This window comes from Dromaius novaehollandiae, chromosome 3 (genome assembly GCF_036370855.1).
Source record: "Dromaius novaehollandiae isolate bDroNov1 chromosome 3, bDroNov1.hap1, whole genome shotgun sequence".
NCBI classification, from domain to species: domain Eukaryota; kingdom Metazoa; phylum Chordata; class Aves; order Casuariiformes; family Dromaiidae; genus Dromaius; species Dromaius novaehollandiae.
In genome coordinates this window covers 70,812,027-70,829,868 of record NC_088100.1, presented here as the reverse complement: position 1 = coordinate 70,829,868, position 17,842 = coordinate 70,812,027, and the positions used below count along the sequence as shown (strand labels likewise).

The following is a 17,842-nucleotide window of genomic DNA, read 5'->3' as shown; positions in this document are numbered from 1 at the left end:
TACATTGCATCATTACTCAGGTCAATCTGGGTCACTATTGAAGTTTCATAAACATAAGTCTTACTGCTTCTGTACTCTAATATTAGAACATAATACAACAACAAAACAATCTTTACGAGTGCAGGTCTTCAAAACAAACTCTCTGAAACATTTCTAAAATACCAGGGGAAATGGGTTAATTACTTGCCCATCAAACGTAACTCAACACGTACAGACTATGTTGCCTTGTGAAGACAGTTAATACTGAAAGCTGTCATCTGTATGGTGAAAAATCAATGGAAAAAAGTAATTTTGTTTAAATATCTTCATACATAGCATATGACTACGGGGTTTGATGTTAAGAGCTGTATTTGCCTTTGTTTTTAGTGGAGTATGTAACAATGCTACCCATGAGCAATGCCGCTGTCCTAAGTTCACGTCAAAGATGCCTCTAACCAAGTCTTCACAGATGACACTTTCCTTCTTTGCCTTTATTTATAAAAATATTTGTTCACACTACATATGCAAACATTGGAATACCTAGGAAAAATGCAGGCAGTGTGCCAGAAACTGAAAAACATTCTCAGTATTGAGATAAGGATTTAAGGATATTCAGTTGATGGATAAATACTCAAAAGTCTCACCCTAAGCCCTCACCCTCTTCTATGACATTTTGTAAAACAAAGCAAAACCCAAAATACATCCCATATTTCATAATTAACAAAATACCAGATATATGTGCTATTATTCCATACCTTTTTAGATAGTTCAGGTTGATTCAGCATTTTTTCAGCATCCTCCAGCCAGGCCTGCAGACCTGCAACGGTGCTGCTGTATCTGTCCCAATTGGCAATTACCTCTTCCAACATGCTTCTTACACTTCTCACCTCTACTGAGAGGTTCCTCCATTGTGCTGTTGTTTCATTCATGAACTTCATCACATTCTCGACTTCTTCCACTGAGATACAAAAGACACACTGATTGTTTACATTCATTATTACTACTTTGGTAAAGCTTCATTTTATGCTATGCTTATCCACCCCCATTAGGGAATTATAATTTACTAAAACATCTAGGTGTTTAGCATATACATATGCTCAGTTCACAGACCAATTTTAGTGCAAAATTATGACTAAGAAATTAAACCTGTATTCTAAACAGTAAGGATAAGTACATAAAAAAAGAGTGCAACATTAACACAGTCACACTGCATATTCAGTGTGGTGTTCATTTGCAGCAGAAGAAAGCAAGAGAGAAAGTTTCCTTAAAAGCAGAGAATATTACAAATGTATAATATACAAACACATATTATGCCTGCATCCAATAGTACTGAAATTCTGATCACCCTTACACTGACTTTAAAACCAAACTGCTGCTATTTTTTGACATTTACTTTTTAATATTTTCTCAATGCAATAAAGATACAAGTGTGTTTCCATTCCAAAAGAAGAGAAGAGAGAGGGGGAAAAAAAGAAACCAACCAACCCAGAACAGACAAATCTTGAGACTTCCTTACTGAAACATTCAAAATACTGACCTTTTAAAAAACTAGTTTCAAGCCAGGGTGTCCTTAATTTGCACTGCTGTTTCTGAATTCACATGAGTGAATATCTGCTCTTTAGAAAACTGACACTGAATTTTTCAAGTACCATGGGTTAAATCTATTAACTTTACATTTTGTAAGAACAGCTAGTCAAAAATGTTTACTTTTATAAAATTTGAGTTGAGCGTCATCATCAACAAAAAAAGATATCCGTTTTCTCTCCACATCTGCTAACCACTTTATCAGCTGCAGCAACCTTCCACAGATATTACTGTATTATCATCTCAGTGAAGATTAAAATAATCTTATGTTTGTAACAAACTAGGTCAAATATTGCCCTCATGCATTCTCACTGAACCCAGCCGTGCTGTTTACGAATTACAGGAAGCAGCTGTTGAATCAGTTAGACATTTTTCACAAGTATATCCATACTTCGAGTATCATTTGGGTTGCTTTGATAAGTTGTCAAAGTTAATGAAGAATCTGTAATAGATAGGGGGTATTTTTGCTACAATACTGGGACCGAATTTCTGGCAGTCTTTTTCTAGTAAAGCAAGCAGTGACAGTGAGTGCTGCCAGGCACCAGAACATCACCTTGCCAACTCCTAACTTGGTCTTTACCCACTATTGGCCCTGATCTACCGCACTCTCTGAAACAAATCCTGAGCATGATTCAGAAGTTAGCATGGACCACGGACTTTTTTTGCAGTAGGAAGCTAGAATATGACCACCCCCTTTCTAGAGCATACGAAAGCTTAACAGCAGGAAGGCAGGCTGTTCTGCACCAGCCAACCTCATGCTAGAGATGATATAAAATTACTACCAGAAGTGTAGTCCCTCTGGTGGACCACAGCTGCTTTCCAGCTGTACTGCAGGGATGAAATAGATATTAAGAGATCCTTTTAGAGGATGTTTACAGAGATTAAAATGGTTTCCCCATGACAATAGAAACACATGTATTTACCTGAGCCATTCGCTTTGGCATACATTTCAGCTGCTTTCTTCAAGATTTGATATGTAACTTCATACTGCTCAAAGAATTTACTATTTTCAATAACAGACTGAAAAAAAGAAAAAATATTACAGAAGGGAATATAAAGATACATATTAAGAATAACAATAATTTCACTGAAATTAATTTACATCAGGACAGTTATGATATTCTTAAACTTCACTATTGCTCCATTCATTTATAGAACAAAACCCCAATTTCACCTTTCCAAATTAATGGTAGAGCACAGCCTCCCATCACAAATTCAGTTTATCTGCTTTGCATATGGAAAGAATATTTAACTTCCTCTGCAGCAGTCTGCTAGTTGCTTAGTCTTGCTAGAACTCATAGCATATGATAATTTGAATATGCATAAACCAAATAAGTAATTTAGAAGTTATTTAATGGAAACTATTTCTGTACTAAAAGCAAACTGGAATAATTTTAATAAAAAGAAATTTTCTTCTCTGTGGAAGGTCGACACAAAATTCAAATCCACTTAAGCTTTAAAAATTCCTCCTTTGCAGAAAGGCAGATTTCAGTTTATGAGATGCAATATACTTGACTATCCTTCAGTTTTCCTTTACCTCTTTCGCAAATGGTAAAAATATCATTAAGAAAACACTGCACAAAGAGATGCTGCTTCTTCAAAATGTGACAGAGTGTTTTTCTGTTGGGAGCGATATTTTAGCTATGTAATGTGTTACAGAGTGATGAACAACTTATATGGAAATATTTTAGTAAAAAATTATGCCGCTTTATCTACTAAACAGCATTGACTATTTTTTTAATGTTCTTTCAGAAACTTTAATTAAATGTCTGTATTATTACATCTCTATATTATACAAGTATATTATTATATGATCTCTATATAAAGGGAGAAAAAATGTTTTTTTTTTTTACTGGGCTTTCAAATTGTCTTGCTTAATGTACTTCCACAGAGCTTTGGAATGGTTTTGCAATCTATGCTACTGCTCATGCTTCCCCAGTTACAGTCATACAAATTCAAGATGAGTACATCTCAGGTATATCTACACAAGCTTTGGAATGCCAGAGTGGACAAACTTCTACACATACTAGCACCATTTTGGTATAATGGAGTTTCAAATGAGGCCAAAATTCAATGCGCTTGGCAAAGAAGAATGAAACTTCATGTATTCATCAACCCCCACAGAAAAAAGAAAAAAAAGCTTTAAAAATGAATCTGCCAGCTAGAAAACATATAAAAATCTTCCATTTAAAAGCCTTTTACAGTTGTGACATCAAATCAACATAGATGCCTATTGCATAATTTAAAAATGTATTTATAACCACAGAAATTAGAAGTCAAGGACAATCAGAACTTTTCTCTGCATTGTTATTAAAAAACATATTCTATAAAGTATACAGAATTGCATGCATTACCACGAATTATGCAACAGACTCCTGACTTTTCACTTTTGCCACCCCCCCCAACACAGACATTTCACTCTGAACCAAAAACACGAACACTTCATAAGAGAAACTAAGAGACTGTACCAAACTACTTCTACAATACTGATTTTGAGAACACTTGGAAATATTTTCTAAAACTATATAGACTATAATCAGTTTACTGAGTAATAATCTCTCCTAGCTGACAAGATGCCTTAAAGAAAATACATCATTGTTCCCCAATGTATATAGCATTAAGGAAAAAAAAAAGTGTTAACACTGCAATGCTAAAGAACAGGTATGGGTTAAAATCCATGGATGACTGTACCCCCAGTGGTCTAATATTTCCATTACAGCCAAGGCTCTGGTACCGTGTACTCTTCAGGTTGATGGTGTACAATCTATGATGACCTTTACTTATGATATATGACACATTAGCGAAAAAAAGATGGGATAAAGTAGCAAGGCACTACTTTTATTTATAAGCTGGAATATATTTATATATTCTAGGTATATGTTCTAACCAGAGCTTGACCGTACACCAGATCCTAGAATACCAACAATGCTCAGTCTGCTTTGACAGAGAAGCAAAAGAAACTCACTTTTTATGTCCTACTAACATAGTCACTTAGGGTACTGACTACAGCTTTCCTACCTAGGAGCTGTATTTTGCTGGAAGAGTAACACTCAGCTCTTGCTCCTAGAAACTTACTGCTAGTTAAGCAAAAGCAAATAAAGACTCTTTCCATTACTTCAACCCTAGAAGTAGCCAAAAGTGAATGCCCTCAAGAGTATAACTGAGCTCTACCTATCTTCTTGTCCTTGGACAATTTCCTCATTTTGATGTGATTCAGTTTCATAAATGACATAAATGATGCAAGGAAGTATTTTTTCCCCCAATGACCAACTCAGCATTAACAGCCTGAAGCACAGGAATAACTGAGAAAGTCATAAAGTAACATACAAATTCACCACTTAATGTTCATTTTAAAGGAGAAAATAAGAACGTGATATAAAATAATAAGCCAAAATTCGAGCTATCCACTCCCTCAATTATTTCCTTTGTCACCTCTTAGCACTCTTAGAGACAGTGTTATGGAGCATACAAATGGACTATGACTTCTAGTTATTGCACATGACTCTAGCAAACAGTGTAGTTTTAAATGATCCTCAGAATTTTGCAGAGCTTGTCCAGAACACCTGAATTTCTATGAGTCTGTTAAAACAGAAAGGGAAAAGCATAAGTAGGTCTTCAATTCTCGCTTTGCAGGGGAACTTTATTATAGAGTTTGCTTCCAAAGCAATAAGAAGTACCAGGCTATGGGGCCATCAGTAATTTTCTCTACCCCGTGCCCTGGCTTTAAATGGGGCAAGAATTCTTTCCAAATTGAATTCTCCTGTGCACTTCTTTCCCATATGGATTAGAGGGAGGGGGAAAAAATATTTAGCTCAGCCCTGCTTTTGAAAACATCCCTCCACTCATCCCCCAGCACAAAGTGTAGTAGAGGTACCATTCTGCCAGCCAGTTGGCACTGCAAGAATGGATTTAACAAGATACAACAGGATAAGACTAAAAGGGAAAGTATCAATGAGCATTTGTCAGTCAATAGCCTCTGTTTCTTAAAGTGATATATGGATGATTCAGAGCTGGAACAATCTCTTTCCAAAATAGAAACAAAATATTGGATTTACTATTCTAATGCTGAGCAGGAGGGGGAAAAAAAACTCCTTAAAAGAATAAAATGAATCCTGTAACCATATATTATATTCAACAAAATACACAGATGCAGCATAACTCTCTCTCAGTTGGAGGACTTTTTTTTTTTTTTTTTTTTTTTTTTTATTTGTACTGTGGGGGACTACACCCCAAAAACTCTCTCCACTTACTGTATTGTGCATTAGCACTATAAAGGGCACCTATACAGTTGTAAAAGAAGAGGAAATGTAGTTCTTTGGAATTTCTACGTAAAGTGAGTCAAAATCTTGGATTCAAAACCTCCAGGTATGCTCAGTAAGTTGGTGGTCAGACAGTTAGCAACTGCGACATTATTTCTGTTTTAGAAGAGATGGTGCAAAGAGCATCATTTTCATATTTAGCCTTTTGACTAAGGTTCTTCCACAGAGAAGGCACATTCACCTCTGCAAAGATGTGCCTTAAGAATTCAGTCATAAATTTGTTAACTGGCCAATGTCATTTCTGTTTCTGCTTTTTATTTATTCATTTCCAATCATCTTAAATGTGAATATTTGAAAAAATAATAATAAAAAGAAGACAAACTCAACTTACAATATAATTTTGAAGAAGTAGTTCTACTGACTCTCGTCTTCCATATTTGATAATCCATGATTTTAACTTTGATTCAGCAAGGACTAAGAGTGACAGTAGACGGTACTTCAGTTCCAGAAACTCCATTTTCAACAGATGGAGATCAGATGAAGAGGCAACAAAATTAAACCTAGAAAATGAATCATACTGTAGTAAAACACAGCAATACTCATTTTGCAGAAGAGACTGGAAGCTCTAGTTATGGGTGAGATATTTTTCTAATCTTTGATTTATTTCAGAGTCTACAAATATATTTAATTTTGCATGATGATAATTCTGATGCCTCCTTATTAATAGCAAATGAATTATTGTTGTTTATTCACAGAAATCATCAGTTTACATCTGTTACTAAGTTTTGCAAAGTCATTTTCTTTTTATTTCACATGCATCCGAAGTGTTGTTACATAACATTTGTCCAGGGGCAAGTAATAACAGGATCAATGTAAAAAAGTATTCTTTTCCAAAACCCACAGCTTATGCTGACTTTCATCAATCTTTAATGCATCACAGTTTTCAACATATTTTTATGTATATTCTGAAGGGAGAGGGGGTTCCTTCCAATTTTTTTCATGCTTGCTACTAAGAAACATAATTAGACAGTGATTTCTATATGAACAGATTCTAAAGCAAACAGGTTCCCTTTCATTCACAGAGGATTTTCATTTCAGATTGAAAGCCTTACCTCTCTGCCATATCCTCTAATTGGTCAGATGGAACAGGCACTCCGTTAACAGACCTGGCCCGGTGGATCTCATGGAATGTCTTTTTGTGACCATCTACGTTTTTCAGCAGATCCTGATTTGATTTAAAGAGAGAGAGAGAGAGAGAGAGATTGAGAGAGAGAGATTGAGAGAGAGAAGGCTCACAGTAGGCTACCTAACTAATAAGCACAATTTTAAGGCTGCACTGATGACTCAATGTAGTTAACTATTTGATCATGCTGTCACATTTGCATGCAAGGTAGTGCGTATTATAAAAGCATTTACAGCAGCTTGAACATTTACATAGGGAACCCCCTTATGAGATGCTCTGCAAAAGCAGTGTCTAATTTAAAACAGAGGATGCATACACTGCAGAGATTTAACAAAACATGAACTCTTAACTATATTTAAATAATCCTTGAAATGCAGTCTGCAAACACTCTAATATCACATCAGTATAATCTTGCTAAATTTACTGTTTACATCTTTATAACAGATACTAACCTTTATTAGGTATTGATTCAAATATTCAGCGACTAATCTACTCCTTTACATAAAGGCAGAAGATCCAGAGCTCCTTATGTAAGTACATATTTAATATTTAGTGAACTTCTCACTCTCTCAGCATCAAAGGGTTTCAAGATTGCTTTCTATACATTACACGAATGAATGCAGAATGTGGTACGCAACCTGTGTTCCTGTGATAAGAATTGTACCAGCAAAAACCTTACAGCAGAGCACATTTCAACTGTAACTAAGCAACACTGCTTCAAACAGTTTCCTGGAGATTACTTATTAAAATGAATGACTGGCAATAGTCTCTGAACAGATACCTGTACAATAACAGGCCAAGTCCCCAGAGACTGTGAGGAAACATAGCAGTGGAAATTTGGCTGTATACAGACAGCCCCTGGCACAAAGCACGCAGAAGGCTCTTGACGACACAGGGGATCATATGAATCCCCCCTCTCCTGGGTCAACAAAATGCAGACTAGCATATTGAACACAGACGTCTGTTTGCTTCTAGGTGCTGAAGGAGGATTTCCTCCCAGGTAGCATCCAGTGCTTGCACAGCAGAAATCCATAGTAATTCTAATGGCTCAGCTCACCAAATCATCCCAACATCCCCATCAACCCACCTATCTTTTCTCAGTTTTCTGCTTCAGCAGAGACCTTGTTGTGAAGGGAAATGAATCATACTTTCTCAGTTGCAAGTGATGCACTCATTTACCATGGAGAAAACTTCACTGAGGATATCCTGAGACTAACGTAAAGGACAGACTTGGAACAAGTATCTCAGGTAGCTGCATTTGTGACCTTGCCAGACAAAGAAGGATGTCCTCGACATGTGTAAATCAGTCAAAATAAAATGCAGCAGTTTTAAAAATCCAGCGTCAACAGGAAGCTCATGAAAACTTTTCTATAACATACTCCCTAAGTAAAATCCTGCTCTGCAAAATGAGACTGAACAAGCAAAGATATTTTCCTTAATTTCTTGATCTTGGTGACAATATTAACTAAAATGAACTTAACTGCTTACTTAATTCCTTGAAGGTTTGTCTAAGCTGATACATTCTGCATTAGCTGCAAAATGGCCATAAGCTATAAATTTCACTAATATAACCCACCTGTCAGATGAGACAAAGATACAGAAAAGGTGATGAAACTATCTCGACACTACAAACAAAAACGAACTTCCTGCCAAACACTGACTGAAAAAGTACTCTAATGCACTGCTGGTACTATCCAATAGCACATCAGGGTTCATCAGTGCAAATGCAAGTGACAAAAAAAATGCCAGGAGCTGATATAATTACAACTACTTCTGTTGAAGCTTTCCCCATCCCATTCCCATGGGAAAATTCACCTGGCACAGACTAGCCTAAATAGAGGTTTATTTGTCAGAGCAGAAATCCCACATTCGCCACAGCATTTCAGATGGAAAGAAATTACAGTTTAGTAAACATTGTTTTCTGTTTCTTATGAATGTATTAAAAGAAGGTCTTTGGTGTTTACATTATAAGAGCAAAAAAGCATTTGGCTCCCTTTTTGTAATCAAGTACCAAATCTTATGAATCCTGAAACTCTTCATGTTTCAAGAAAACTAACCAAACTTAGCATTACGAGAGACTGACCTTGAAAGACAACAATAACTTTCTCTCAGTTTTTTAATATTGTTTTGGTTAAATTTTATTAGCTAGCACTTAACTCCAGCATGTAAAGAATAGTTGGGAGAGAGACTCAACTCATCTTCCAGCAAAACATTGGTTGTCCATTCTGACTATTCCAAGATGACCATGAAACTTTTCAGCTTTTCATTATATGGCATGACTTTTTAAAAATAAAACACACATATCCAAACCACAAGCAACAAGAAAACTACAATCAAGTTTTAAAATAATATTGACAGAGAAACAATATAAAACGATAGTCTTACTGCCACAAGTGCAACTTTTCTCTACACCATACTTTTTCCTTTATCCTTTTTATTTTCTGTCTCAGTTTCTTCTATCATCTCTCCAACAATTTCTGTCTATATCTTTCTCATAATATATTATGTAAATGCACACACAAACCTCATAGTTTGGTTTTAAATGAGAACCTGGATTCAACAAAGAATAACAGCAAAGGTATTAAAATTCACCTGTAAAAGTTTCCTGTTTACCACAGCAGAGTGGACTTTTCATGCTATTTGTCATTGCAAAACTATGAAAATTCACTTTATTCTATTTTTCCCCCAGTCTTGGCTATAATATCAACTGTATTGAATATCAGTGCACTTAAGTATCTTCTCTCTCCCCCTCTTCCTCTCTTACTCTCGCCCCCACCCCTTCCCTAGTCACCTAACAAGTTCTTATTGGTTATGTACCCAACTTATGAGCTCCATATGGAACTCTATCCAACAAAAGTCCTAGAATAAGGGAGCAATTAACATATTACTGTCTGATAACTTTCAAAGAGAAGAAGCAGAGAAAAATCAAATGCAATTCTGAACACTGCTTGTAAGATACACACACATGGCACAGCTGTCGCTGACAGAAAGACGCATAATCGTTAGCTACTGTCAGGATGAGGCAACCTTACTCAAAATGAGACTAGCTGAAGGCAACTAGCCTTTGAATCACAAATAATAATCTTTATTTGTACAGTGTGATTGATCTATAACCTTGGAAACAATGAAACAGAATGAATGCATCCAGATCTACCTTATGTTGTTCAAGCTTCCGATGTATTATATTTGCTGTCTCCTCATGAGCTTGCTGAATAGTTATTTCTTCCCTCAGAGCAGCCTCTGCTCTATAAAGCCAAGCACCTATGGTACCCAAAGGTGCAGGAAGAGATTTATCAAGGTGTATGTGCCAATCAAGTAGCTAGGAAATAAAAGTAAAGAGGATTGAACTTCCCTCCTTGCTTAATTGTACAAACAAGTATCTTGGAAAAAAAAAATAAATCAGACTCTTTATGTTGCAAAAAAAAAAAAAAAAGAACAAGAGCATAACAAAATATGTTTGAGACATAAACCTGGCTATACAGCTTGACATTACTTCTGGAATTATAGCATTCTCATAGGCAACAAAATCTCTGTAAGGATTCCCTGATACATCTATTTGCTTTCCAGAAGGATAATTGAGTTACAGAACTGACCACACATAAGTCAGAACAACTGACAAGCTGAAGATCTAGTATTTTGTCAATTAACAGTCACAGTAAGACAGATGAGATCGCCTTCTGTTCCATGTCATTTATTTCATACTCTTGCATAAAATCTTTTTTTTTATATACCTTCTGTGTGTACAATGCAGATGAGTCTTAAAGGACTGTGAAGTCGAGAGTATAGCAGTAAAGTACCTTGTCTTATCAGCAATCCCAGTTATGGGAGTGAAAATAATGAAAATAAACAAGTCATAACTCCAAAATAATTGCAAATAGTTCCTCTGTTAAATATATAGGGAAATCTGCAATGATGCACTGAGTAATAATGACTTAATTACTTTTTATTTGGGGGAAACAATATTACTCACTTGGGATTTTTCACTCTATTACAAAATTATTGTTCTGAATACTAATATTCATTTATTATTATTGCAAGTTCAGACCAAAAATAGCATTAAAGCTTTATTTTTTGCTAAAGCATTTAGTATTTGTTACATAGAACCATTTTTTGTTAATTAAAAATATTATACTAGAATTCTGCAGGCAGTTTAGCAATTTACATTAAAACACTGCAGTTTGAGGGGGAATGGTGCTCTGACTTTTAAATCAATAACATTTTGAATTTGGCTAAACACTGTTAACACATTCAGATAAAGGGAAATCTCTAAGTATGGTCTGTGTCTTGAAGTTCATATTCTCTCTTTGCCTGAGCAACTATTAAAAGGGACAATACAGTAAACGTTCTCAAAACAAACAGAATATAATTCAACACTGCCATAGACTTGGTCCACATTTAGGTTTCTAATGCCTAATAAAATCAATACCAAACAGGAGCCTAAAACTGTTGTCCTTCATTTAATATAAAATATATAGCATGCTAATTTTCAACTTACCCTGGATGAAACTCTGTCCCAAGCTTGCTTCACCATAGCTTGATCAAGTGATAATTTACCATCTTTCCGTAATGACTGAGTTACAAGTTCAATCTGTTTCCTTTTTACCTCATACTGTACTCTGAAATGTTTAAATGACTGCACAAAGAGAAAAGCACAGAGTCAAAGGAGGAAACTGTACAACATTTATGGTATACTGCCATCTATATTAGAAATTTATCCCGATAAAAGAATCTACTCCTTCCCAAAGGAGAATAGCATTAAATTTGTATGTTTAAAACCTTCCTTGAATTGCATTTTATTAAAGGTTTTAATATCACCTAGAGAACATAGGTAGGACTCCAGGAAAATATAGGTAGGACTTCCAAATTCCCCTTCAGTCAGATCAAGTAGCAAACAGGCTAAATGCTGCTTGGGATGGACAGGGGATGCTTTTAGAGCAGCCAAGCTTCACAAGAAAATTGCAGGCTGAAATTTCTATTACAAGTTTAGACATTCACCTTTGAGAGATGTGTTAAAAAATGAACCTCTAAGCCCTGTCCTCTCCACCTGTCACCTCATCCAGCCTTCAGTCATACCTCACCATCTGAGCTGCATCATGCAGGATCTGGAAAGGTTGTACAGACACACACTCATTTCTAACTAGGACAGCCCTTCTTCATGCTGCTAGAAAAAAATCCGTTAGGCAAACCATCTGTGCACAGTTCTAAGTGGCAAAGCTTGAGCTGACATTGTAATTCCTCCACAAATGAAGGGCAATCTAATCTGTATCCTTATTTTTTTAAACTACAGTATGTCAGACTGTATATGTGCAGGCTGCATAAAATTACATGGCACATATTACACATAACCATGGGAATTATCTCTTATCATACAAAGTTTTCCCACTTGCTTACCTGATATTTCTCCTGTAAGCTTGTCTCTGCTGCTTGCGCACGGGCTAAGTCTCTTTCAAACTGCTCTGCCCACACTTTAAGGTCTCTCAGCACCAGTCTATCTTCCTTCTGTGTTTTAGCACAAACGCAAAAAAAACATTGCAGCCTATTAATAGAGGTGTCAGATATAGTCAGGAAATCAACATCTCTCCAGCAAGTCAAGCTCATTAGTTGTAGTTAAAGTCAATGGAAACATTTGGGCCAAATTCTCTCATTACTTATCTTCACGCAGTTTAGCTAAAAAGCACTTTTTGGGTCTGAGAGGAGAACTTAACGTCTAGACATGTGTGAAAACACAATGACTATTTGGGTGATTGCAGTGTCAGAGCTATTGTAGTTCTCTTCTGAAGTTAACTTAACACAAAGTCATTTAAATATATCTCAACAGATAATTTTTGTTTTCCACATATATTCAGAGTCAATTTCCAGTAAAAGGTAATTGAATTGAGACAGGATTGGATTTCATCATATTTTACCACCATTTTATTATTTGGACTATTATTGCTGAAACTAAAAAGTGTAATAACAGTATGATCCACACTTACACATTTATATTCTAAATCACTTGAGGGGAGCCCTTGACATCAAGCTCTAAGTTCAGAAATTGGCAAAATGTTTTGACAGAGAAAATTTCAGCAAGGGGAAAAAAAAAAGAAAACTATCATATGCGTAGTTTCTTTTGCTTCCATGCCATTTTATGGCTTTGAAGAACAGCATATCTGTTTTCCAGTTTTGCTTTAACACTTTGGTCTATCATGGCACTAGTTCTTTGCAAGGCTGCAAAGTTCTCCTCAGGATTCAGTGAACAGACAGTGAACAATAGAGAAATACCAGCAGGAAATCTCAGGTCTATGAGCATGATATATGAGAAGGTTAGCAGAAAGTTACAGAAGCTACTCTTTGAAATCAGCAAGGCCATATTTCTGTAAAATCAGTGACTATCAGATCTATCACAGTCAACAAATGCAATATCACACGATATGAGTTAATCACTTAAAATGAGTGATGAAGTTTCAAACATTACACAAGACCAGGAAAACTGGACCATGCATTATATAAAAAAGGCTAAACACTGATTGTACTTTTAAGAAACAAAGTTCTTTTCTTTTAACAAGATCCTAATCTAGAGAGGAAGTTATTATGGTTCCTTTCTTCAAAAGCTGCTTCTAATGTGTAAGATATAACTTCCCCTAATCATTTTAACAGCTTGGAACTGCTGGTTGCAGTCCCTTCAGTTCAGCTGAGTGCCTGCCAACAGGAAAGGAACTCTCTGATGTATTTCTACTTACTCTCTTACAGACCCTCTACTCAAAACAGTGGTAGCTGGTTGGACAGAATTTGAACATGAGATTGTGGAAATATCCACGGTTATTATATCTGGTAAATCACCAGGTAAATTCTTAGCTGAAGAGTGGCAGCCAGGTTAACATTATATTAAAGCAGCTACACTGGAACAGCCTAAAGCTCCCTATAGCTCTTTTCACCAAAAGCAGGTGCCCAAGAAAAAGGAGAAGGCATATATGACACATCCGTGTTCCAGATATCTGTAATGGTGGAATTTCATTAATGCACGTGGCTTCTCAAGAGGCCAAAGCTCCCAGTGCTTCCAACTTGTCAAACCATTTAGATACACAGAAGGAAAATAAAAGTAATGCTATTCTGGTTTGATAGTTAGCTTAATGTGCGGAGAGACCACCAACGATTACTTCCTTATGAAAAGAAAAATGTATGAAGTCGTTCTTAACTTACTAAGCTATCAAGAAGAGAACTTCTGTGTTAAATGCCTTCCATTCATTAGGAGTGTTAAGTTTAACAAGCCTATTGAGATCTCTATTGATATTTAGCAGTCAGATCCATAAAGGTAATACTAAACTATGCATCTTAATGGACTGATAGTCTTATAGCAATCTTAGCTATTGAAACTTAAGTAGGATATTCCTAAAGTCAAGAAGGGACTGATTGCTTCACAATGTTTTGCAAAGTACTTTTAACTCACACTGTAACTTCAGTTCTGTCAAACGCTAAATTTTATTCCTCTGTGGCTTGTTCTGTTGTTGCTGAAAATCATATCTTTAAGGTAAGTCTTTATGAAAGCCTCTGTGGGCACAACAGTTCATACAGAAATTTGAGCACAGAAGGTATTTTGCAAGATTTCCCCTTAACATAGCTTAAAACCATAATAATGGCCACACAAGAACAATTCTTTTTGAAATAGAGTAACATCAGGATTACTACTTCTACGTTACCTCAAGATAAAGAACACAAGAACAGCACAGTGTCATTTCTCTGACATTCAGTGAAAGGATAAAATTAAGAGGTGACAATAATTCTGTGATTTTTTTTTTTTTGCGCTATTTAGTCAGACAAATGTTGTATGCAGTATTTTGTTTGGCAAAAGATGTAGATGTTTCAGTAACTGCCTAAATGAATGGTGTTAAAGACATTGTACAATTCTAAAACATGATAGACATTTTATCTAGTTATTGATTTTTATGATTTCACAGCTTTCCATTTCAGTGCATCGCCTGTCACGTAGAAAGTTGGTTCTGTGGCCCATAGTTGATACAAAATCATTTTAAAGTCTCAGTTCTGATAATAGAAATAAATGATTCGCTTTCTTAGACACCAAGGGACCTGCCACCATCATCCCTCAAGTTTGATGAGCTATCATTCTTAAAGAGAGACATTCACTAGTGCTTAGCGATCTGCACCCTTAATAAAAAAAAATATCAAAAGGGTATTCTCCCAAATAGGTAAATTACTTTCTAAAGCCTGCAAGTCTTGAGTAGCACACAGATTGGAACATAAACCATCAATGAAAAGCTATCTAGGAGAATAGACAGTGCTTTTCTCAGTATGAGGATCTTTGATCTGCAATCACATTTCTTTAAATTTCTCTAAGCCATTATCACTTATTCCCTGTATGCTGCCTCCATATAGCATTTTAGCTTATTAGCTTATCGTGATATCAGTCTACGAATATTCACTGATTTATAGAGATGAACAACGGAACTGGAGCACTCAACAGCCAAAGACCACGAAAGAGTAATTAGAGAAAAGCATTTAGAGGTTCCAATATAATAAGAAGGAGTTACAATTTAAATTATCATAGAAACTTTCTGGCTGAGACTCAAAGTCAAAACATTATTTTTTAAATTGATCTGACAAAGTGAATTTGAAAATTACATAGTAAAGAATACTTTGGTGTTTGCAGAGCTAAAAATATACATGTATGTTTCATGAGGAATTTAATTATGGACTGGAAAAGGAGTACTTAGTTGGGTGCTCTAATATGTAATTATAAACCTGTTCAAATTTTCAAGTACAGGCAGGATAGAATTTTCAAACATAAACATCTAAATCCAAAATAACTGTTATCTGTTTTTCAGAGATCTGTGGTTTATGTACCCAGAAAATCAGGGCCCTTTTAAAAATGTTTAAATACAAATTTAATTAATGAGGCAATCCCTCTGAGAATCTCTGGCTTATGTGTATATGTTACTGTCAGCACTGAAACACATTCACTGTATCACAGGTGTACTGCGTAAGCGTAATCTTTGCAGAATGAGCTATTAACTTCTGTTCTTAAAGCAGACACTGAATTACTGGAAGGGCTCAGGAAGTCAGTTTTACAGTTTCTGGTCAGGAAATTCCTCTTACATTGGGGAACTCTTTGGTGGTATAAAGATGTTGGAGGTGACAATATTATTTTTGAATTATTTGCTCCTCATGATAGCAGAAGAAAAGAAAGACTTTACATCACATATATTCTCAAGGATTGTGCTTCCTCTATATTTCAACTGGCACCAAGACAACATAATTGACAGAGATTTTACTGCTTCAGTTCTTCACTAACTCAAGAAGAGGTGCACAGGGGTTGTGCAAGCCTAATGAGTTACACTAAGGTCCCATCTAAGCTGCCTCAACTTTTGCTTGAATGGAGTGGAGACTAAGGGAATAACTCTTATGTATTAGTATGTATTAATATGTATTAATCCCCATTTCAACATACATCATTAGTTAGATATGCATAATATGAGATGAACTAGTGATCACACTTAGTTGAAAATAACCTTTTACTTAATTAAAAAAAAACTAGTGTGAAATAATGGTAATTAATCAGATTGTATCAAACGATGAACACATTTAACTGAGTGCAGTGACAACTGTTTTTCTCTTCCTAATATATTCACATCTGTAGTCCTCTAGTTTCCTCTCTGAATGTTAATTTCAGATATAAAAACTCTATCTGCTAAACTTCTGAACTGCTCTCAGTTCACACTAGAAAATGGTAAGTACCTAAACGTCCAAGATGGTTAAAAAAGTTTATCTTTAAAAATGCATTATAATTTATGTTAATAAAAATGGCAGAGTGTATAATGTAATTACACATGAACGCTCTTTCCTTCAAACACAAAATCCACATACGTCACTAATACAGTGATTATATATAATCTAGTATCTACTCTACAAGTCTAAAGACATACAAAAATACCCATCTAAGATCAGATGGGTAGAAACATATCTATAATCTAATACTATTTTCTCATATTTATATCTACATTTAAGAAAACTAAAACACTGAGATTCATTATAGTTAAGTTGATTTGTTTTTCTATAATATTTCTACAGAATTATTTACAAAATTAAGCATTAGGCTGGTGTGAAATGGTAGACTTAGACTCATGCTGTTCATCTACTTGATGTTTTGGAAAGATTAACATAAGGCTGGCAAGCCAACGTATATAAAAACATCCAAAACCTGAGGACAGGATAAAATGGATGACAAGCACGAAAGGTCCATTGTGAGCTATTATTCTGTAGCATTTTACCCTTACCTTAAATTTCATAAAAGAAATGACAAAAAGTTGGGATTGCTTGAAGTAGTTCCTAGCAATATGAAACAAATGGGAACAGAAGAAAAAAAGAAAGCAAACAAAATAAAACAGAGCAGGCAGAAAGTCCAGAAAGAATAATACAAGAGCCACCTGTGTAAAAATGCATATAATAATGGGTTTAAAATATTAACAAGTTCATATCTTTAACATATCTAGTGAAGGAATTTTCAAACTAGATCTGATTTCTGGACTGCTAGTCACTACAGGATTTATTTTATCTGGAAAAAAAAGTTACTTACCTTACACTAACTGTGGTTCTTTGAGATATGTTGTTTACACAAGTTCACGGATGTGCACATATGATCCATGCATGAGAGATTAGATCCCTCAACTCTGGAAATGTATGTGCAAATAGCCTGTTCCTCCAATGCCAAATAAGGGGCAAGCTTCAATCACTACTCCACTTTTTCCAAGGCAAATTCCTTACAGGTTGGACATTGAATCAGGAGGGAAGAACAACAAAAATCTCTGTCGACAACACACCTTGAAGAACCACACTGGCCACTGAT

The 17,842-nt window shown here is 35.5% G+C and overlaps 1 protein-coding gene across 1 annotated transcript in view; it reads right to left on the bottom strand.

Moving 5' to 3' along the window:
• SYNE1 (spectrin repeat containing nuclear envelope protein 1) overlaps positions 1 to 17,842 on the bottom strand; it is a 306,387-nt gene that overhangs the window by 217,673 nt on the left and 70,872 nt on the right. Inside the window, exons 9-15 of the mRNA XM_064509137.1 lie at positions 12,397 to 12,504; positions 11,501 to 11,638; positions 10,160 to 10,324; positions 6,935 to 7,047; positions 6,214 to 6,382; positions 2,487 to 2,583; positions 735 to 937 (exon numbers count right to left, since the gene is read on the bottom strand). Of these exons, the coding sequence (XP_064365207.1) occupies positions 735 to 937; positions 2,487 to 2,583; positions 6,214 to 6,382; positions 6,935 to 7,047; positions 10,160 to 10,324; positions 11,501 to 11,638; positions 12,397 to 12,504 (993 nt within the window). The remainder of the gene's footprint in view (positions 1 to 734; positions 938 to 2,486; positions 2,584 to 6,213; positions 6,383 to 6,934; positions 7,048 to 10,159; positions 10,325 to 11,500; positions 11,639 to 12,396; positions 12,505 to 17,842) is intronic.